General features: G+C 38.3%; 2 protein-coding genes across 4 annotated transcripts in view; one reads left to right on the forward strand and one right to left on the reverse strand.

Annotated features, from left to right (window-relative positions):
* Window positions 1-24,082, reverse strand: part of ZRANB3 (zinc finger RANBP2-type containing 3) — a 487,195-nt gene that overhangs the window by 182,069 nt on the left and 281,044 nt on the right. The window lies entirely within an intron of this gene.
* MGAT5 (alpha-1,6-mannosylglycoprotein 6-beta-N-acetylglucosaminyltransferase) overlaps window positions 1-24,082 on the forward strand; it is a 126,148-nt gene that overhangs the window by 100,978 nt on the left and 1,088 nt on the right. For all 3 annotated transcript variants that reach the window (XM_061443912.1, XM_061443987.1, XM_061444059.1), the window contains 5 exons: window positions 6,170-6,319; window positions 13,932-14,078; window positions 18,006-18,122; window positions 18,955-19,029; window positions 22,473-22,630. In XM_061443912.1, the coding sequence (XP_061299896.1) occupies window positions 6,170-6,319; window positions 13,932-14,078; window positions 18,006-18,122; window positions 18,955-19,029; window positions 22,473-22,630 (647 nt within the window). The remainder of the gene's footprint in view (window positions 1-6,169; window positions 6,320-13,931; window positions 14,079-18,005; window positions 18,123-18,954; window positions 19,030-22,472; window positions 22,631-24,082) is intronic.

The following is a 24,082-nucleotide window of genomic DNA, read 5'->3' on the forward strand; positions in this document are numbered from 1 at the left end:
ATAGGTGCAGTAAATAAGTTTACATGTATGTACATTTTGTAGGCTTATTCTTCAACAGTATGAAAATTAGTATTTATTATGAAGAAATAAAGGAAAGGAGAGGAGAGTGTCTCATAGTTAGTTCTGGAGATTTCTATTCAAAGGACAAGAAATTCCTTGTTCGACATTAATGTCCATTACATGGCAGTGAAGTTGTCAAATCTTTAAAAAACCTCAGTGTAAAAAGCAGGCAAACAAACAGATTAAGAACTGCAAGAAATAATGAATGAAACAGATAAAGATGACAAGCAGAATTTCTGGCAGATCTTGAAGACTCAGTTCTTTACTGAGATGTTTATTCATTCCTTGTGCAAGGATTATATATGTAATAAATAACATATAGGTATGTGGTCGTGTGCGTTTTATGATGTGGTAGTTGCTTAACAGAGAAGCCATAAATGGACGTTCAGGGAAGAGCAAAAGCATGGCAAAGTTACTCAATACTTCGCATATTCTCTCTCTTCCCAGCTTTTTTCAGCTCAGGGTATTTTCTGAATCTGTTTGTCTATTGATAAACTGACTTTTGACACACTTCTGAGATCTCAGTAAGAGGTGACTTACTGAAAGCGCTTGTCATTTGGGCTGATTTTTTTCATGGACCAAAATCGTATATTATCATAATTCAAAGTCTTCATTCCCGAGTGATGTCAGTTAGCTGAGGTCCTTTATTCAAACATGAAGCTAGGACTGGTTTTCAACATGTGCATCACTTTGTATTGACTTTATCAGTCATTGTATTTCCTAGTCACTTCATCCCTTAGATTACTGAGACAGCTTTTTCAAAAGCTTTACAACCCCAGGTGTTCAGTGTTGCCGTGTTTTTCTGCAACATTTTAAAGTTAGCTTCAGGTTTGCTATTGTGAATAGTATGTATTGACCACACGCTTTGTCACTTCTCTGTTCTCTTTCTCATTATGACTATTAATTCACAAGAGTGATACCCTTCAATCCCAAAGAGATTTAGTTCTTTTAAGAACGCTTGAATAGTTTCTACATGTTGATTGGCTTCTTCAGAGAGCACTACCAATTTGGTGAGAGAGGATTTCCTTGTACAGAAAGAATTGACTATTGCAATTTTGTTGGGTTTACATGGTTATATAGTTAACACTTTATTTAAGTTAGATTAGGTTGATTAGGTTTTTAGGTTGGATATAAGAAGGAAATTCTTTCCTGTTAGGGTGGTGAGGCACTGGAATGGATTGCCCAGGGAGGTTGTGAATGCTCCATCCCTGGCAGTGTTCAAGACCAGGTTGGATGAGGCCTTGGGTGATATGATTAAGCGTAAGGTGTCCCTGCCCATGGCAGGGGGGTTGAAACTAGATGATCCTAAGGTCCCTTCCAACCCTAACTATTCTATGATTCTAAGTTTCAGAGAATTTCAATGTGGAATTCATACTTGCTAGTCACGAGTCACTGCATCTTCTCCAGATCCTGTATAAATTCAGTACTCTGCATTAAGTACTCTGCAGTTAGCAGTTTGAAAGTTTCATATTTGAGCTCCAAAATCATCTACTCCTTGTGATTTACCATTGTAAAACCGGTACAGTTAAACACTGTATCCGTTTAAATGTCTTAATATTGTACCTTGAATTCTGCAGCATTTGTGCTTTCTTCGAGTTCCCCAGTGGGATGGGATTTTCATTATTCAAGGATGTCTTGAAAAGTCTTTGAGAGTGTGACAGTTCTTGGAAAGAGAAAAAGAGGTTTTCCAAATCTTATGTTTTGTGTCACAATGTCAGCTGTCATACACTGCATATACACCGGATTTTGTCTTACCATGGACTTGACGCTTTAGCAAATAATCACCAAGATGTTAGGATTTCTAGACTTAACAGTGTGCATTTAGGATATACACAAAGTTTAGATCTTAATGCATCATGTTTCTACAGCGTATTTTTTTGTAGCTTTTATACTTAAATTTTTCACACACCAAACTTAAAAATTTCAACACTTCAGATTGTCATCTTGTCAATATTGTCCTAGTGGAAGACTTATCGAACAGTTGTCATTTGATTTCTTTGATGAGAAAGCCCTTATCATGATGCTTTTAAAAGTAGGTGGAAATAACTGACGAAGAGTAATAACAGTTCTGCAGTCAGTGATCAACAAAAAGTACTTTCCTGAGTGGCATATTTATTGTAGCCGCTGAAAAATTGTTTCAGAAAAGGTTTGCATAACTGTTACTGTTACATTTCCTTTTTGATTCTGAGGACAAATTGGGGGTTTTTTTGATGTTGCGTTTCATATTTGAAGTCTAGATTTGTCGCATGGATAGCAGACAGATAGAGGTGAAGAGTACAGTGAAACAAACTCTGTGGAGAATGCTGATTTTGCATTACTAGCCAGCAGCCCACGGTCTTTTTTCTTTGAATTCATTTTGAAGAAAGCAAAAATCTGGAGTTTATGTCAAATGATTTAAGATAAAAGTTGTATCTGCACCCAAGCAAGCAAGGAAGTGGATTAACAGTTGAAGGAACATTGGTATTTTGCAAATCACATTTCTTGATTTATTTACTTGTAGCCTTTCTATTTATAAATGCCATATTTACGCTTTCTCATTTTCTAATTCAATGGTTTTAATGTTTAGAATTGAATTATGTGTCCTGCTTACTTTTGTGAAGTAGGTTATTACAAGACATACTTTCATTATCAGAAATAACGGTTTTCTACAAGGAACGTGGAAATTCAGGACTTCTTAAATGCAAAAGTAGGTAAATGTTACTGAGATTTGTGTAAGGTATAAGGTATTTTGCTAACGGTATTTTTATGGTACTTTATATTTTATAAAAGCAGTTACTTTTGACTCAAGATGTATAAGGGAACAAAGGAGTGTTGTGGATTGTGCCTTCTGAATTTTTGGTTGGGCTTTTTGTGGTTTCCTTCAGTAAGAAAGACTTCTAGAAAAATTTATGTACAGGGAACAAAGGGAAGATACTGCTCTTGGTTCCAATTCTTTAAAAATCTCATTTGATTAACAGAAAGAGGGTTGTCCTTTGTGGGATGAAAGATTTCTCTCAGCTTTTGTGCAGTGGACTTTTGTGGACTTTTTTTTCATCTTTTTACTCTTGTGGTTTGAAAACTAATTTATTTTTTTTTTTTACGTATTGATCCCTTTACTTGTGCCTATCTATCTATAAGTTTTCCTTTGTGAGAAAAAACTGTTTCTACATGCTCTGTAACGGAGTCTATAGTAGTTGCCCAGTCTTGTTGAGGTGGAAACCTAGCAATACCATTTAGAAGCCCATTATTTTCTTAATAGATGGGAAAATGGATGCTTTTTGGCATACTGAATGTTTTATCTCTGGTTTTAGACTCTGAATCAGGAAAGCAGTCAGTCTTATGCTTCAGTAATGTTCCCAGTTAAGATTATGGATTGTTGTTTCAGTGTTTTGTTTGCACTTTCAGAGATGCTTAAAACATGCTAAATTTATCAGTGCTTTTGCTTTGTTTTCCTAAATTGTATTGATAAGTTGTATATTAATGTTAAATGTAAAATTTAATTTATATTAATTAAATTTGATTTAATAGTAGTATTTCTAACATACTTTTGTAAATATAGAGTTTAAGTAAAAGCCCTCCTTCTGCCCCTGAAAAATACTACTGTAAATACAGTATGAAAGCCTGTCTTTATTTGTACTCCTTTTTTTTTGTTTTTAATCCTGTATTCCCCATTTTGTAGCAACCAACTGCTAGTATTTGTATAGAGGACACATGGATATAGTAGGAAGATTCAGTTATTTACAAAATGATCTGAGGAATACTTTGGGCTAAATTCAAGGACTGTTGTATTTATGAAAGTGTTTTCAGCAGAATTTAGTCAATGAACTTCACAATAACACAGATGCCTCTCAGAATCCCACTAGATTTTTATTGGCATCACCTGTAAATAGAAGCCCTGTGAAGATGTTACATTTCTTTTGGTCCATTTTATATTCATCTTTGAAAATAAGCTAATAAAAATAAGATGGCAGCGAGGTCAGTTCAGATCAAAGTTTTATGTAATCCACTGTTCTGATTCCAAAGATAGGCAAAACTTGATGTGTAAGGAATAATGTGAAAACAGTTGCGTTTCACAGCCAACAGAGACAAGTGGCTCATGGATTTCTTAGGCCAAAATTTGTGTGTCTCTGTTCAGTAATGATTCATGGATTTTTCTACCATAATTTCCTTTTGAACCTATATAAAATCTTCAACAGTCCTCTAACCAATAATACCATTTCTCAGAAACTGTTAGAAAAATTGTAAAGACTAATAATTTTCATGTCAAATATTTTATTTCAGAGTAGGTAAATAAAAAATTGTGAAATTATCATTGAAATCATTATAGTAAGTGCAGTTTTAGGTTATCCTGGTTTTGTTCTTTCTAGCTGCTTGCTTCTTATATTTTTCTTGAGTTGGAGTGCCTTCATGTCATCAGTTTGTATGTCATGAGCCAATAAAATCTGAGACCAAGTAAATTAGTGTTCTTCCTATAGGCAGATTCCGTTAGCAGTACATGTTGCTCAAAGACCCATCCAACCTGGCCTTGAATACCTTGAATGGGGTCCACAGCTTCCCTGGGCAACCTGTTCTATTGCCTTGCCACCCTCACAGGGAAGCACTTCTTCCTTATATCTAATCTGTATCTACCTACAATCTACAATTTCTCCTGCACATTTGCAAAGAAAAGGTTTTACAATGGAATTTCTCTTAATAAAGTATATGAGGTTCTCAACAGTTTCTATTTATGCTACTTTACAAGTAGTGGGAGGAACATACTTTTGTGGTTATTAAAATTTGAAGTAAAAGGAAAAATAAAAAATGGAGCAAGCTTTTAGGTTTATTTGTTTTTTTTTAAATAGATTGTGCTAATTAACAATAAGTGCAGCCTTTCATCAAAATGAGAAAGCACATTTGTCTCCATTTGTTGGCAGTTTTATGTAATACTTAGCCCAGGACATTGTCGAACTGGTGCAGTCTTGGCATAGCTACCAGAAAAGGGCGATTAAATAATGAGGCAGGCAGTCTACCTCATCACAGACAGTATCACCAGTAGAGCAAGATAAAGCTAGAAGCCAGTTGTTACGTGACATTAAATACCTTGTGTATTTGAATGCAGACTGGTAATTAACTTAGCAAGGAAGCTTTAAGAAGTGGTAGTGTTCGTTCACCTAGGGCTGATACCTTAATGCACCTCCAAGGTTTGAAAAGACAGGATTTTCACCAATATGCTTACCCTGTGAATGAACTTCAGTAGAATTGTTGGCTGGCTTTCATACAGGGCTGTGGAGTAACAGTGTACAGAATTTACATAACAAAAAATACTGAAAGTAGAATTATCAAAAACTCGCTGCCAAGAAGTACAGGAACTTGTTGCCTGATTTTAGAGCTATTACTAAGAGTATGTGCAAATATTGACGGAAGGACTTTCTGATCTGTGTTGCATACTGCCTGTAAATACAAACTACGGCTAATTGCTTTTGGAATACCAGTAGTCTTCAAAACTAAAAAAACATATGGCATTGAAAATTAAAGTAATTCTTGTTTGCAAACTAGGATGGATTTTGTTGGTTTGGAATTTTTTAATGCAACTCTTTTCTGGTTCTTTTCCAAAATGCCTTTAAAACTTCAGGTAAATGGAATATTTGTAGGTATCTCATGGGACTCAGTTGCTAGGTATTCAGATAAAATGTGTATTCAGTTATTCAGTTGGCAAGACTGTATGTTACTAAGGTGAGATTCACCCTTTTCTTCACAAAGAAGAGAAACAATAATTATTTTGCATCTCTTACAAAAACAGAGTGAAAATTTAATATCTCAAAATGAGGTTTTTTGTATTTTTAGGCCAAGTATTATTCAGGCATGCTGAGATTACAGCTGTCCAATGGTGACCTGTTTTTTTGTCCACTTAGAAATTAATGGGACCTTGGTACTTATTTATACCTATACTATGAATAAAAAAGATGCAGTTTTCTTCCTGTCTAGTATAAAATAAAATTAATAATGTAATGAAAGATAAAAATCATATAAGAATGGCTGACCTTCTGTTTCTGGCTTTTGTAGTACAGGAGATGAAAAAACAGCTGTGTTTGAACACTACTGCTTGAAAAGCATAAATTAGACTGAACATATTTTATTGTTGCTATTACAGGATAAGAAGGCTTACCTGGACATCATCCACACCTATATGGAAGTCCATGGAACTGTTCACGGGACAAGCACCATGTATATTCCTGGCTATGTAAAAAACCATGGCATACTCAGTGGGCGGGATTTGCAGTTTCTACTGAGGGAAACCAAAGTAAGTTTGTCAAGAGGGAGTAGTGGCAAAAATAGCTACAGACAGACAGTATCTGAAGTGCATGCTTTTCACCTCCTACAACTGAGCTCCTAATTTAAAAGTATTAGAAAAATAAATTATCAAATGGAAAGGAGCTTAAGTTGTCTTCTGCTAAGAATATGTTTTTCCTTGTGTCCATGTCTTGTGGATTGACAGCTGTTATTAGAAAATTTTGATGACAACCTACAGTCACAGACACATTTAACAACCAGCTTGAAAAATATGTATTTCATTTTCTTAAATGTGATATTTAGCTCAAGGAGATTATCAGCTGAGAATGTGCTTTGTTTTGCAATCCCTGATGTGAAAAGCTGTACAGTAGGCATGTTTGCTCTGCCCTACCAATGACTTTAACCTGGAGCAACCCTACTCTCTGGGGGAGAAAAGAGGAAAAGTAAGCACTTCATTCGTCATTCAGTTCCTTCCTCTACCGCAGTGGTGCAGAGAGAGCGAGCAAAAGAGTGTGCTTTTTGTGGTGTACTTTGCCTGTGACCTCATAGTCAAGGGAACTCAAGATAAGGGACACTATATAGACTGAAATAAATCAACTTCCGTACCCATAGTTAGAATGCCTTATGGAGTTTTTCTGTGCCGTTCCCATAACGTCTGTGGCACTTTACAACATTAAAACACTTTAGCAGAGTTATTACGTATAAATAAGATGTTTAACTTTCAGTTGGTGAAAGAATTGATTTGTGTGTTTACAATTAGCAAAATGTGTGGAACTGCAGCACTTACTCCCCATTGTTGATAGTTCCTTGCTGTGCACTTCTACAGAAGAATCTATTAAAAAAGGAAAAGGAAAAAGCAAGGACCTCCTAGTCTTCCCACATGACTGCAGAAATCTCCGTTTTGAATATTTGGGAAAATGATGGTAATTTGACATCTCTGTTGGCAAATTTGCCAACAGTGACAGCTGTTGGCAAATTATGACTTTTAAAGGCAACCACTGTGTGTCTGATGTACTTAATGCATACAGATACACATTGTTGCAGATTAAAAAGTCAACACTTTCGTCACAGATACTACTGACATTACACAGCTCTTGCCTGTGCAGAGCATGAAGTCACGGTATTAATCATAGTACTAACGTGGGAAGAATATTGACATTTTAATAACCCCAAGCACAAACAGTGACTTCCTTCTGGGGGAAAGAAAAAAAGTGTTTGATTCACTGAATAGTAAAATAAGCTCCTGAACTTCCTATAGAATTACTGAAGTACTTACAATTTATAAAGTTCATTATAACAGTTACACTTGACTGAGCCTACCTCTAATTCTTTATCAGTCATCATACATGAATTACACTAAAGAGCTTTATTTTCAATATCAAATAGCATATCTAGTTGTTATTGGTCATATTTGCAGTGGTCTGAGATGCAGTGTAAAAACACTGTCATTTTAAGGACAGATTCCAGCCAATACAAACATATTATACAGATCAGCGCAATGAAGTTATATGGGGTTTGTGACACAGGAAGTAGCCAGACTAATTTCACTCAGTTTTCAGCTAATTGCAGTATCAGATAGAAGATAACTGTCTTGTGATTTTGAAGTTCTCCTGAGCTCAGTGAGTTGCTTATTTTTCACAAATTATATTTTTATGAAAAGCCTGGATTTACACTGTGCTGTTTTTAGAGTCCTACAAGCACTTTAGGTTTTAATGATTTTCTGTACTCTTGTGCATTGTTTTGGGGTTGTTTTTTTTTGATTCCTAACACTGGGGGAAATCCTTTGAGAATTTGTTGCATTTCTTAGTAGATGGCACTGAGAAACACATCATTTTTAAGTCCGCATTAATTAAGTCCACAAATAGTATTTTCAGGTGACTTTTCTGAGCTTTAGTAGCAGATTTGCAAATGACAAAAGCTGTTTTCCTTTTAAGGAAATTATTTATTTCTGATACAGCCAGGCTAGCACAACTTTGACGATGATAAGCAGTTAAGTGTCCATCTGCTTCTCCTAATACTTACTATTGTCAGGCAAATGGGAGTGCAGCGTATTTCTGATGTTGCAACAAAATAAAATTAAGTATGGTCTACTGCAGCATTAATCTCAGTTATTCTGTCTAACACTGTTCTGATATATATAGTTTAACAGAAGAAGTGAAACAGCAGCATCCTGAGATTGAAAGTGGAAACTGAAATTTACCATTTAATTTGTTTGGACTTTCTCAATTGAAGGCAGATTTTGGGGTTGGTTTTGGGGTTGGTGTTTTTATTTGCTAGCTGATGCTTGGTACCTCTTAGGTACACTGGCTGTTCCGCCTTAGCATATGGTTGCCTCTCAGTGTTGATCAACAGACACACTTGTTCTAAATCTTCTTGTTGCCTGTACATTTAAGTTTCAGATTTTGATATCCTGAGACAACACTTCAATGTAGATTAGCATAAAACACCACTCACCTCTCTCTACTGGCCATCTGCTGCCCGTGTGGGTCAGTTGTGTTTATATCAAATGGATCATGGATTGAATTGCTAAAAGAAGTGCAGGTTTTTCACAAAAATCAAGCTGACTTGAATGGGAGCTTTGTGCCCTGAGGAGCCTCATGTATGTGTGCATGTGTGCACATGCGTTCAGTGATGGTTAAGGACACTTTTTAATCATAATCACTTTAATCGCTAGGCAACATGACCAGAACCCCATAATGAATTTAGTTATGGGGATTTGTCACTAGACAATCAGTTTGCTGAAAGTACATGAATAATCAGAGCCGTAACTCCAGGATGGTAACATCTGTGGGTACAGTGCTCATTTGAACCATCTAGGCCTGCTGTGTGCTGTCTCCAAGCAGCAACCTATGTCTTTAAGCGTCCAGAAACTTTCAGATTTTTCTTAATCTAAACATATGTTTTGAGACACAATCGCAAGGATTGTCTTTCATTGCTTGTGATTTCACCATTGTGTTAGCAAGTGTTTATTAGGTCAGATGACATAAGCTAGGTTTCAGAAAGCCAGATCTAAATAATAATTTTAAAAATTACACAGTTCGTTCTTCTCAGAAGTGTCAGTTGCAGTGCTTCATTTTGCCCTTAGACAGCGATATACTGATAGGTGACGGCTCTGTCATGATTCTTGATCAGAGCTTTGCATTCCCAGAACGTATTTGGTCTCTCTCCAGTATAGGACACAGTTACTCTCAAAAGCATGCAGCTGCCATTTCATTTTGGTGTGTGTTATAAAGCAGCGCATTTCCGAGTAAGTGTGTTTTCCAAGCAGGAGGGGGCTGTTTGAGATTCATCATGACTAGTTCAGCCGTGTAGCACATGGCAAAACTGCAACATGTCAACAGTTCCTAATGAGAAGATGTAAAGCCATTCATCACGTCAGAGGAAAATAGGGTAGGCGAGCTGGCAGCCTTCCTGCCAACTTATGTGGCTTCTTGCCAAGTGGGCAGCTGGAAGAGTTGGACCAGACTCTCTTGGAAGAACCACTACTGAATTCTTGAGAATATTCCTCCTTTTGAGACAGTTTCAGATGCAACTTTGTACTTCTAGTCACTGTGAATTTTTGAGGGGATCCAAATTCTTTTACTAAGTGGAAGCAAAACCCTGTTTAGACAGTTTTGGAAAAATCCCATTGCAGGGTTAGATTCATATTGTCTTTTAGGAAATAATGCATTTTTCACTTCCACACACTTCACAAGATCATCTGAAAAGACATTTAACTAGTGAGTCTTTTCTAAGTTGTTTCAATCACAAAAGGACTTTTCCAGAAATAATTTTATATTGAGAAAAATATATCAAGATAGTTAACCTTTGCTACACATCCTTTTCTGTAGTTCAGAAGAGAATATGTAGTTCAGTCAAGAGGCAAGCAAAAGTGGTGATAAACCTACCAACCCAATAGAATATATTAGCTAAAGTGAGTAATGTTAGAAACTGGGGAGGAGATGATAAACACCCATCTTTCTGGATCTGTAGCATTTAGTCTCTGGAATATGAAATTGTTCTTTTAAATATTCAGCTACTCAAAGTTACAGTCAGTGAAGTAAAGCATTCACTCCTTATTTTATCCTTTTGGCTATAATTTAGAAAGGCTGTTTGTTCAAATTCTCATTTTAATAATAGTCTGATCTGGTGCCGTAAACTCCTCAAGTTAATTACTTAGTGTCAACTAAGTGGTTTCCAAAAAATAAAACTATGCTGTTTTTTAATGGGAGTTATTGTGAAGCACTTTTTTATGTCAGAGAAGTCTCCATTTGGCTCTTACACCATGAAAGGACTGTTTACATTATGATCGGAAAAGAATGGTGTCTTGGCAGGTCTGATGCTGGGTGGCCAACTCAAAAGCCTGAAAGTCCAAACCAGGGGTTCGGTTCCCTGCAAAGGCAGAAAAGGTTCCTGAGGAGCCTTTCATATGAAAACCAAAGAATTGATGCTTAAGGGTTTCAACACCTGCTTTGCTCAAGTTGGGCAAGTGAGACTGCAGATACGAAACCCCTTTTCTGATTGATGCAGACCTACAGGCACCGGCACACCTGGGTAGTGACCTTGCAAACAAGGAAATGGTTTAAAAAAATAGAAACAAAACATGCTGCCATTACTGTGATGATTTTACATCTCTACTTATTTATTGTTATCTCCTTTAGACAGACTTTTATACGGTAATCTCCTCCTGTTAATCATCTCGTTATATGGGGCGTTAGCAATACAGAGCCCATTGTGTCATGTGCCCCCTTAAAGCACTGTATGAAAAATAATGGTTTCGGTTTTCAGAAACATTTGAAAAGTGAGAAAAATGCTCACATAGCGAAAATGAAATGGTTTAAAGCACTAATCAATCATTAAAGCATAAAGGAATTCTACTCTGCATAGCAATTCTGTTGCAGCTAACAAAGCAAGATCAGGGCTAAAATTTTTGAACCACATGTACCCACAGTTATATTGCCAACATTGTCAAGTTTGGAGTTTTGTGTTACAGATTTTGCGTTATAGAGCTTCAGCCTTCAGAGGGGAAGGTGCCTCTCCATGGTGGACTGTGTTACCAGACATAGTGTCCAGTAAGAGAGTACCCAAAAAACCATAGTCAGCACCTTATGTGGTGGGGGCAACAATTTAGATCACAAAATCGTGGAAATACAGTCTGTTCTAAATCTTTACCAGTCTGTGGAAAGAGATCTGACTTCCACACAGCCTCAGCTCTACATGGATGCTTGCTTCGCTGGTACCTGAAAATTGTTGCCTGTTATTTCTTCTTTTTTTTTTTTTTTTTTAATTTTTTTTTTCCTCCCAGTTCTTTTTCAATTAGTGACTTACAGCATTGTGTTGCATGCTTTCAGGAAGTATCTTGACAGATTGTTTTAGCCTTTCTGGAAATAACAAGCTGCATGTAATTCAAAGGATTAGCAAATTAGGGCATCATAAGAATGAGTTACAGAAGTGACCTGTGTTCTCTAATGCTTGGTTTTTTTGAACATAATGAATGTGACTTTCTTCAGGCAATTAAGATATTCCTCAGTTTTGATCTTTGTACCATACAAAAATACTAGCTCCCTAACCAAGGAATGTTAATCAAGGTGAATTTTCAGGAGCAGGGTCTAGATTGAGTTGGGGAATTTCTGCTGACCTGATGACAATGGGATGATGGCGAGTGATAGAAGATTTTGGAGGGTTGAAAGAAGGGGGTGCTGCGGGACAGGCTGCAACCTCAGGCCAACAGACAGCGCACACACATACACAATTCTAGCAATCAGACACATCTTTCTTTCGTCAAAGGTATGGTGCTGCTTAGAGGTAAGGCTGGAAAACAAATTTGAAACAGGTGGTAAACTATTTATTATAGATTAAGTGCTGACAGTGTGCTCTGTGCTGACAGAACATAAACCCATGCTTCTTTCCCCATGGAGCTTCCTCCTAAATAAATAGACCAATCAGACACAGAACTGTTAAGCAATGCACAGCAGCAGTTTATTAAAGAAGTGAAAAACTAAGCAAACAAACCAGCATTCTCCACATAACAGACAAACACAGGATCATAGGAGAATTGATACTTCAGATGGTTTTAATTGCTGGTTCTCAGCTGGTTTTCCACCTGAACTAAGGCGCAGTTTAAATAAAAAACAATATGTGTGCAGACTGCATGAAATGGTTTGATGTCTGTAATTCATTATTTTCAAGAGATTACCTTTCTTTAAATTAAGCCTCTTTTGAGACGAGATTTAAGATGTGGTTTTGCTGATTGGAAGGTAATATATCTTATGCTGTAGATGAAACCCAAATTTAGATAATCTAACTTTAATGGAGATAGTCTTCCAGATCTTCTTTTTCAATCAGCCACTGTAAGATTTAAATCCATGAGATAGCTGAGAAACTTTTTAAAAGTAGGTGACTTTTTTAACGTGACAGTTGAAAACTAACAATATGCAGCTCTATGCAGTGAAAATTGTATGACCTCAACTATGCCAAGAAGTGTTAACTTTCTTTTTAAAATGAGCCAACTCACAATTTGTACTGTTGCTGTCATGGGTCAGAGAGGATTGATACTGCAATACCTGTGCATGACAATACTGACTACAGTTTTATACGTCAAAGTTCAGATCAGCTCTTAGAAAGGGCCTTCAGTTTTGAATTTTTTGTTACTAGGATTCATTTCTGTATTGCAGAAAATTGAATGTGGAATAGTATTTGACCTCTTGGAATACGTACACCCTGAATACATGATCCTAATAGTTATGAAGATTGCTCTTTATTTTCTTGAAAAGAAAAAGGCAGTGTGTATATATATATATATATAAAATGATGTAACAGTGCTGAGAAATTACTGTTATAAATCAGAGTTTGTAATTCTCCCATTATATACAGACATAGAAATAAAGATGAAGAATCCTGTATTTGGTTCAGGGTGGTTAATTATGTTGGGCCAGGAAAGGGGTCAAGATCCAACTAAAAGCCAGGCAATTCTGAAAAAATACTAAATTTCTTTAGATTGGAGAAAAGCACTGCCTTGTCTAGAGCACCTCTAATCTCAGCTGATATAAGAATAGCTTTGTGATGCCTTTTTCCTCCTTTGATACCTTGGAGGTGGTGTTGAGCCCTCTTAATCCTATGCAAGCTCTTGCCGAGGTAGTGTCTTCAGCTGATGTTTGCTGCCATCTACCGTTTTAATTATAAGGCTTAATGGGTTTGCCAGGAGTATGTTCGTGTTGGCAAAACGAGCAGGTTGGCTGATGTGGGAGAGAGGGGGAAAACAGTAGTGTAGCTGTTCCGTGAGGTTGCTGCAGTAAAGCCTGGACATGCAGGAGAGCGCCAGCAGTTCCATTTCAACACCAGTCAAACCACCAAATGACTTTTTTCCCAAGAAGTAACTGAAAGGGTCTGTTGCCTCAGCTCCACAAAAGACCACCTCAGCTCACTACAGCAGATTGTTGTCAAATGTGTTTTGCAGGACATTCTGTAACTGCTTGGGTAGGGGGGTGGTGAGCTGCTGAATTCCTCCCATTTTCTTCTTAATGTTACTTTTTTTTTTAGGCTGGTCCATTTAGAGTGCATTGTTATTTGTTTTAAGTTGGCTCTTAACTGTCAGGTTTTGTAAAGAACAAAAAATAAGGCAGCTCTTGTTTTCTATTTTTCAGCTGTTCGTCGGTCTTGGATTTCCATATGAAGGGCCAGCTCCTTTGGAGGCTATTGCTAACGGATGTGCTTTTCTAAATTTAAGATTTAACCCACCAAAAAGTAGCAAAAACACAGAGTTTTTCAAAGGCAAACCTACACTCCGTGAGGTAAGCTTTATCAATCTTGATAATTTCTATATCAACAATGATTGTGGATTTCTTTCTAGTAACACAATGCAGGAAAAAATCAGTATCCACAGTTTATGGCAAAAGGTGTGCAACTGTTGTTTTCTTTAGCCATCAGTGGGATTGTCAGTCCTTATTTTTATAAGATAATCAAAATTTTTCATTAACATACTGTTAAGCTTTATCTCTAGATTTGCCTGTATGTACATTCTGCTTCTTATTACTGATAGCTCATAAACTGAAGTTTCACTTGAAAACCGGATCTTCTGCCCAGGAAGAGGTTGTGTCATCTGGTACATGACGTATCATTTGAAAGTGGTTCTATTTTGTTGAAGAAACAAACATTACCATGTACTGTGCAGGAAGTAAATAGGCATTTAAGTAAATTATAAAAATGAAATTTGTGGGTGGTGATGTGTATTTTGGGATATTATGTCCTTTCTCAGAAAGGACCTGTTCAAGCCACTGTTAAGCTAAGCTATTAATGGTCACACCCCACCATGTTTGTGATTAAACACTGAAGACATTTGGAGAATTGGCTGTTTAAGAGAACAGGAAAACCAAACCTCTAAGGTTCGAATCAGCAAGTGTGTTTAGACTCAAGCAAGAGAAAAATGAGGCTAAGTAAATGAGCCTCTCATCCTGGTGCTGACTTTGGAATATTTTTCTTCAGTGTAGGTAAAATTCAACCTCTACCACTTGCAAGCATTTAACAGTCATGTAGCCATCTCTGACAGCACTTTTGTCTGTGACCATGGCTTCTTCATAGGTGTATCACAGAATACCATAGAATCATAGAATACCAGGTCAGAAGGGACCTCAAGGATCATCTGGTCCAACCTACATGTATATGCTTATTTTCTTTACATAATTATCTGAAGGGGAAGCTCTCAGGTTAACACTTAGATTATGTGAGAACCTTACAGAGCCATATTTCCCAATTTAAGTTACACTTGGGCTATATAAGTTGCTTACTGAGCACTGCCGAAGTTGATCAGCAAAAGACAGTTTCATATTTTGAGATAGGAACATAAGGTTCTTGTGATTTTGTGATCCAGACCTGTAATTGTCTTTCAGCTTGTTATTTGTTCAGGACATGAGTTCAAACTCATTCTTACAGCTTGCATCACTGACAAAGGCAGTAATAATAAGGGAGGAAAAATCTGTTTAAATTTTCTCCTTGGGCATGGCACCTTTCAAAGCTTTTCTTCTATGGTTGTTTGACTGTTTGTCTCAGTTCCAGTTGTTCTGTGCCCAGACACTATAATGGTGAGGCTCAGTAAATAATCTGGACCCACCTAACTCTTTAGTAGGAACTTTAGAGCTTGGAATGCTGTGCTAAATGCCTCTGGCATGTGTCAGCACTAGCAGAAATGCTGTGCACCTGACTTGCACAGAAAAATAATCCCTCTTGACTACTTAAGTAGAAAATAGTATAATGAACACTCAGCACTAATACTGCTGCGTTCACATGCTCTGCTGACCTATGCTATGAGTAACCTTTTCTCTTAACTGGTTTTCACAACTGCATTTAGATCTGATTGCCAGTAATCCATCTGCTGGTTCTTTGGGATTAAGAAAGTTCTTAAATCCTCCTCTCAGTTTTTTTTCAAATGTTAAAAGAGAACAAAAAAAAGCATGTGTAGTTCTGCAAGTTGGTTATCCAGATGAAGATAAACTCTGTGCTTAGCACTTTCATAATGTAACCACTGCAAGTCACTACCTCCATCTTGTTCTAGGTAGAATTTATTGGCCATTGGGGAGTTAATTGTTTCCCCTCTCCCCCCAGGGTGAGGTCCTGTAGTGAAAACTCTGTACAAAAACTGGAAATTGCAATTTGCATTTTAGATCAGCAGTTGTTTTGTCTTAGGACATGATTTTGCTGAAGGAAAAAGGCAGGGAAAAAAGAAGAAAAAGTCACCTTCAAGCAGCTTCTTTTGTACCAGTATTTGTACCAATATTTCTTCTCCATTCCAACTCACTCTCCTCAAAAGAAAGACAACATTGTATGATAAATCTAGTTGAAATGTGTTCTTGGTGGGTGTCATTTCTTTCATTGCCTGCTTTGAGGAAGAAAGGAAGGAAAAAAAATCTGAAATTCTGAAGTTACAAATTAATTCCAAATCTATTTTATAAGAATTCTTAGAGATTTTAGTTAGAGAGGGAGTATCTCTGGAATATCTAAATCATTAAACCTTGGCTAATTAAAGGATTTCAGCATTAGGAAATAGTCTTAATATTTTTGGTTAAGTATAGATGCAGAATAACTGGTGCAATAAAAATACGTTACTAGTTACTCTTAATACTTAAAACAGCTACTAGTCTGAGAAGCTCAGTTGTTTGTCTTCCAGATAAGATCTAGCTTGAATTTTGCTCTCTATATGAAATGGTAGAGAAAGAGTGGTCTAAGGCATAACTCCTAAAGCTTTGTGGAATTTAAAACAGTGGTTTATGTTCATATTTTTAAAGGTGCAGTAGAAGGTTACTATTGTTACTGAGAGCAATATGACTGTAGCTTCATCCATCTGAAGTCCAGACATAAATGCCCTGGGAACTCAGTCTTGGTAACCCAAACACTTTGGGTCTTTGGACTGTCTGGAGGAATTTAAAATATGCCAATGGGAGCACGGTGCAGTGGGCTGCAAGTGAATGTGGGCAGCTATGGAAACTGTCTGTGTGCAGGAGCATCCTGAGTTACTGCCCAGTACCTACAGTCTTCCAGCCAGTCCATGGACTCTCACCACCACACTGCCCTGCAGCCAAAGGTGTAACCTGCACAGAGGCCCCTGGAGCATTGGTCTCAGAGCACAGAATTCTGCTAGCTGATCCCATATCAAACGCTAAGACTGGCTCCTCCTGTCCACAGGCAAACTGCAATAGGCAACATTTTTTTTTAAGTTCTTCCTTACATTCATTTGAGGAAGCGATCAAGTACTGTCTTTGCCCAGTGCAGGAGAGGGTTCTGTCCAACAGACTGTCTCCTACTTCAGATCTTTTGCACTGTCTAGATTTTTCTTCGTATCATGCGTAAAGATGCAACTGCATAAAAATTGTCTACAAATAATCTGTCCCGTAGGGTGTGGGATTTTTAATTTTTTAAGAAGCAGTTGCTTTCTGCTTGTGTAACACTCCCCTCTCTTCTCCAGCTTTTGCTTCCTCTCAGTGTGTTCATTCGCATGTTCTCACTCCTGTCACAAAAATTTTGGTGCCATCCTTCGTGTTCTGAGAGCAATCTCTGATACTTTTCTTAGTTATCTACTTGGGTATTTATGGAATTTGTTTTCTCACAGAGTGGTGAGTAAAATATTTTCAACTTAACACTCTTATTGAGGTCAGAGTACTCTTGCACTATCACCAGCGCAAGTCAGAATTCATCCTAAATTGTAGAAATGATCCTTTATTCTCTGCTACTCACAGAATCTTGGAAATGGTTGAAATTTGAAGAAGAGACAGGGTGAGGATATTGTCTGAAGGTGAGGCAGGGTGAGGATGACACCTCTTGAAGCCAGTCAGGCAGGTCTAACCAGGACTGCTAGCAATTACGGGTTATGAAAACAGTTGCTCTGTGAATGAGCTCTGGGGAGAAATAGTCACATTATAAGCATAATTTCAGTAAGCATCAATTCTTCTGTGATGTGGGTCATTATGAGGATCAAAGCCACAAATTAGAGGGGCACAAATGTTACTTGTGATCTTCGTTACCTGATCTTCAGTTTTCCAGCTAAATTCACTCTCTAAATTTAAATGCAGAAAATCTGAAAGATAACGTGGAAAGAATGGCACTGTTAGATTCTGGCTGAATACTTGTGTTATGCTAGCAGATTTCATCCAAAAGGTCTGATGAAGAGAGTGAGAGGGAAGGACATCTTGACACACTGATTTTTTACCAGTATCTTTTCTTCCTTTCAGTTGACATCTCAGCATCCCTATGCTGAAGTTTACATTGGGAAGCCCCATGTGTGGACTGTAGACATCAACGATCTTTCTGAAGTTGAGAAAGCTGTGAAATCAATTTTGAATCAAAAGGTGAGAAATGTATCCTGGGTTTGTCATCAGCACTTAAGGGTGCATTGTGTACGACATGTAGAGTGCTCCTTAGTCTAATTAAAGCAGAGTGCTGCAATTTGGTAGGATATTGGGTGGGGAAAAATGTTGTTATGTATATGTGGTATGTAATTATCATGGTTTGATTTAGTAGTGGGTATGTCAGGTTTTTACCTGAAAAAATGAGTATGAGTGAATTTTACAGCAATGTGAATTTCATACAAAGTGATACAGCAGTCTGTGCTTTCTGTGCATTCAGTGGGGAAGTTTTCTTGCTGATTCTTAGGGCATTGTAGGCTGTCCAAATACATGCTCAACTCTTTTGGCTGATTTTGTAGCCTTGACATAGCTGCCGCTGAGGCACTTGTGCATTTACAGTGTGGAATTGTAATGAGGGCGCTTCAAGGGCCGGGGTGGGGGGAAAGTTTGAAGTAATTTTCAAAGGTATCACATTCCTTTTTTGTCTTAATGTTTCATTTTTCGCTTCAACTCCAGAACTGAAATTTAGTTAAAACAGGAGCTCTGAAATCCCTTAGGGTCTCAGGCTGGCTTTGTACGCATTACGTTGCAGTATACCATGAGTGTCCTTAAAATAATCACTGGGCAACTTTTATTGCCTTTAAAACAAGAAAAGATCAGCTTAAACTGCTGATGGTTCTGCAAAATTGTGATTTTTTTAATGAGTTTATTTGGTTTTATTGTTGCTGCTTAGGCTGTAGTGTAGCATTTGGAATACAAGCTGCTACCACACAGCACACTACAAAGCTCATTTAAAGAAAAAAAACTCTAACCTTAACACACTGTATTTCCACAGATTGACCCTTATTTGCCCTATGAATTTACCTGTGAGGGGATGCTTCAGAGGATGAATGCATTTATTGAAAGACAGGTAGGAACTTTTATTGTGGATGACTCTTTTGTTTTATGCTGGAAAGGGAGAACCCTCTCGATTTTAAAGCATTCTTGCCATTCAAGTGGAAATAGTAGCTGTGCAGTCCTTGGCGTTAAGGAGAAAGGAAAACTAATTTTGCAGTGTATATGTGACTTCTTTAACTGTGTACACACAGAAAAAAATCTTCGATCATGAGGTATCACATAAATATAGAGATACATTTGTCACAGAATTGCACTTAGGCTAAAGCCTCTGGGCAGATTTTTCAAGTATTTAGTTTCAGTTGATAAAGTTTTAAATGGTTTGAAAGCCAGTTACTTAAAGGACTTCTGGTCCCCATGCATTACCACCAGCTGAGAGCAGCAGAGGACACTGAGTTATAGTAATAAACTGCATAGAATGCTATGGGATCCTGATTTCTAGAAACTGTGTGTTTGCTTGGACTTCTGCCCAGGGCCAGATCTGCTGCAGCACTGGCTCTGCCTTTTTTTCTGGGTGCTGCAGAAGAAAGATAGGAACAAGCTTTATCTCTGATATGCCAATTAATTGCCAGGATTTCTTTAAAATGAAATCACTGGACATGCTTCTCTATCTGTATTTCTGAAAATGGATGATATTAAATACAGTAATAAAGATTTCAGGTCAGAAATGTAGTTAACATAACATAGCTGTTTCCAGTTTCCTGACAATAAGCACTTTAAGCTTTTTGCTGCTGTATTTGTGACATAGCTTGAAAAGTATCTCTGCTTCTTTTGATTCTTCTACTCGAGTTAGCTATAATTGAGAGGTTTTGTCAATACAGGAAGAAGTGGAGCTCAGTGTAAAGGAGAAAAGGAGACAATCTAGAGATAGTGTTTGTGGGGCAAATCTGTTTCTCCTCTCTGGACCTCCTCCAAGTGCTGAGCCCTGGCCTGTACTGCCTGCTTCTCAGAAATAAATAGAGCATTGTAATTTTGTTCATTGCTTTGACTGATTGTCAAAAGCCATTACTGTTTCACAGCCCCCAGCATGCTCAAGCATCATCATTAGCTGCATGTGCTTAGCACTGTGCCTGATTAACAATGTCACATGAAGCAAAAACAAAGGTTGAGAACTTATTTTGAAGAGCTTTTGGTGGGAGGGAGGCAGGACAGAGGAAGCAGCACAAGCTTGGAACAGGAACAAAGGTGCATGGAACTGGTCAAGTTCAGAAGTTCTGCAGTACATTAACTAAAAGAATGTGGTCTTCTGGGATGTTTGAATGTGAAGAGGATGGGGCCAGATACAGTCACCCACAAGTCACCATATGGGACAATAAAACTCTAGGATTTAAAGGAGTTGTCTGGAGTTCCCCTTTTGGGGCCTTGGCTCAGGATCAGGAGGGAGGACGGTGTTCACAAGAAAGGTTTAGTGAATTCCCCAAGTCTTCAGACAGCTGAGCGGAAGGTCTTTAGGGTCTGAAGCGAGAGAACTACTGTGAGCTGTGGCTTCATGTTTAGCAGTGCCACCACTCCTCCCTGACAGTGCACTGCCCTTGGCAGCGACCCTGCGTGGCTGTTAAGTGCATCTGCGCTATCTGCTGAATCCATCCCTTGATCCTGTTTGCTCTGTGGCTGTACAAACAGTCGTGTCAGCTCTTTGAAGCGGCAGCATAGAGTGGGAGCCAAAGGGTGGGACTGCTGAAGTTGGCCCTGCCATCAAAGGAGCAGCCAAGCAACTGCAGCTGAAGCAGCTGTGGAATTACTTGTTGCAAACCTGGGAGCTGCTTGATGAGGCAGGCTGGGCTGATGCAACAGATACTTTGAAAGATGTGGTCAAGTGGAGTATTAGTTAACCCAGCAGAAAATGGTTTTGGCAGGGCTCTACTAGGTTAGCAAATTGATTTTGCTCAGCAGAGGGTCAGCTGAGCACCAGAGCATGGCAGAGGGAGTGGAGCAAGGACATTCCTCCAAGAGCAAGAAAAGCCAAAGGGAGAATACCTCCTTTGATGGCAGTGCTAAGCCTGTCTTACCTCGAAGTTGTGATAGGTAAAAGAAGCATAAATGCAGTCTCTTGTGAAGCTTATAGCCTTCTGATTTAAATACCATCTTTTCTTTATTTCATCCTTATGCATGAGGGGTTGTGTGGCAGGATAGACTGGAGTGAAGATACCAAATTCAGGATTGTTTTGGTGGCTGGTAGCAAAACTAACCAGAGACAGCAAACTGAAGCAGAGCCCTGTGTGCCAGTACCTGTGAAACTGATGTACTGTGAGACATGCTTCAAGGTGGTGTAAGCTGAGGGGAAGGCTTCCCACCAAGCTAAGGACTGGCAAGGGGAGCCTGTGCCCAGTCTGGAGGAAGAATTTTCAGCTAAGAGATGTTTAAAGCTGAAGCCCTCAGCAAATGGTGAAGCCTCACAAGCGATTCACTTCAAAAAGCTTTGTCTTCTGCGTGCATTAGCTCTGAATCCAATCCAATAGTACAGTTTAAATTGTATGTATTACATTACTATATATTACAGTATTATATATTATATATATACTACAGTACTGGGCTGGATTTTGAAAGTATATAGATTTTTTCCTGCATCTAGTATTTTTAATACTGATTTATGAAAGGACAGAATAAGCAGGGCACTTAAGTTCAAACAGCAAAATGACCTTTTGAAACAACCTTGTTAAAAAGTACCTCCAGCTATCCATTACTAACCTGTTTTTTCAGATGCTGTTAAAATTATTCTGCCATAAATATACCCTAAAATGATTTTTTTTTTCCCCAAATATGGCATGAGGAAATGGCTTAGAGCTGCATTAGGGGGACTTCAGAAGTTCTTTATTGACAGGGTGGTCAAGCACTGGAACAAACTCCACAGAAAGTGGTCATGGCCTCAGGCCAGTGTTCAAGAAGCATTTGAACAGTGCTCTTAGATATATGGTATAACTTTTAGATTGCCCTGTGTGGGTTCCAGAGTTGGCCACTGATCCTTTCCACATGGCTCTCCACATGGGCAACTTGAGACATTTCTCACCTAGCAGGTAACAGGCCTCTGGAATTCTCCTACCAGAACTTCCTCCTGATCCCTGTGCTAAGTATCACTTAGAAAATATATAACTAAGAAAACAGTTCTGCTAGCACCGAGTTAGTGAAACAGGAATCACTGAGAAAGCCAAAATGGGTTCGGTGTGTGGAAATAGAGGCTAGCTAGAGTTGTTTATGATAAATTAAAAATGGTGAAACTAGGGAAGAAGCTTCTGTGGTAAGAATGATAGTACCACATTTCAAGTAGCTATAAAAGGTGACGGTTCCTTCATGCTAAAAAGAAAAAGTTCTTTTTAAATGTGCTTAAATTAATGATTTTGATACGACCACAAGAGCTGCAAAATGAGTGTTTGGGTGATAATAGCTACTTATTTTACTAATGGGAGAAATTACTTGCAAGGGACTGGATGCATCATAATAAAATATGATCTGTCACTGCAGGATTTTTGTCATGGGCAAGTGATGTGGCCCCCATTAAGTGCCCTTCAAGTAAAAATTGCTGAACCTGGAAAATCCTGTAAACAAGTTTGTCAGGAAAGCCAGCTCATCTGTGAGCCTTCCTTCTTTCAGCATCTCAACAAGGACAAAGCCCTACTTAGGTAAGTACTGAAAAGCACAAACATACTACTTGGTCTTGTTTTATTGCACTGGGTTTTGCCACACATGAAGCTTAGTGTACAAATTCTGTGAGAAGGGAAGGTGGGGAGAGGAGTGCTGGCTGGCTGGCTGGCAACAGCAAGCTGTGAGGTAGCTCTCATTCCTTCATAGCACTGGATGGTAGAAGCTACTGCTGTGCTTAGAGTGCCATTCCACATAGCTTGTGTTTTTGCAGTGAGACAGAACCAAGGCCAAAAATTTACATCTCTTCCTTCCCCCTTATCTCTGTGTGTGCACACTGTGTGGCACCCTTTGATGTTGGGTTTTCTGCGCTGAGTAAAGATGCTTGTGCTGCAGGGATCCCAGATGCCAGGACTATAATTGGGTTTGGATGGACCTGGTGCAGCCCTGGCTGAGCAGGTGCACTATGCTACAACTTTTGCCATATCCTTCTGAGAGTTAGTGAACTTATGTGACTCTGAATGCTAATGCTAGTTGTGCTCAGTCACCTGGGTCAGAAATGAAATGCATTTTGTTGCAGTAAATAGAACTCAGTACATACTGTGTTATTTCTGTCAGTTGTCTACATGATTTTAAATATAACACTTATAAAGCATTGCTTTTATTTATTGAGCTTCCTCTTTGGTCATGATTAACATCCATATTGAAGCATCTGTGTTCACTGGCAGTTAGCAGTTACTGTTTCTGCAAACCTTTTGTTGGTATTTTCCTACATAAAGAACTGTAAACCCTTGCACATGAAAGGTAGTGTCAATTTGTGAAGCTTACCAGCTATGCATTAAGGAAATTAATGTTGCTTTCAGGTGCTGCCTCTTTAGGAATATGTCTGTGTTCCTTTCAGAATGAAAACAAAGCACTCAAAGCTGGGCTCCAACCAATAGCTGTTAGGGAATCTGCTTTCTAGGTTTTTTATCTCCACTTTTTTGCTAAATTAAACTCTAGAATGTTTTTATTTTTGTATTTGATTTGAAAAATTGTAATTCCCAGTGGAATTCAGAAGCAGTTCATAGAAAAGTTTTGTCAGGCTTCCTTTCTAGCCGTCTAGACAACGTTATAATTCTGTGGAAAAAAAAGCCCTGTTAAATGCTGAAAGCTACCAGTGTTTCGAGACTAAGTGAAAAACAAGCCCCCACTGGAAGCTACCCTCGTGCTTAAGCTTTGTGGTCAGAAAACAGCAACTGGAATTTTAATGTTTTCAGCTGCCCTGCACTAGCTGGCTCCCCAGAGCAGCAGGTCCCACACTGACCAGCTTCTGCTGCACAGTAGTTATCGCCTCATCTTCATAGTTTGGCTGAGCTACCTCACCTCGAGCTGTCCAGGGCTGCCTAGCATGGTGGGGCTCGCCTACAGGACTTCCCTGCTGAAATCAATGAGGGTATCTCACAATTTCATACTCTTTCGTTTTGTCTTACTAGAAATCCATGGTGTATTTT

This window comes from Pezoporus flaviventris, unplaced genomic scaffold (assembly GCF_033815535.1).
Source record: "Pezoporus flaviventris isolate CSIRO_AGI_PZ_B2104156 unplaced genomic scaffold, CSIRO_AGI_Pfla_v1 ptg000001l, whole genome shotgun sequence".
Lineage (NCBI taxonomy): Eukaryota > Metazoa > Chordata > Aves > Psittaciformes > Psittacidae > Pezoporus > Pezoporus flaviventris.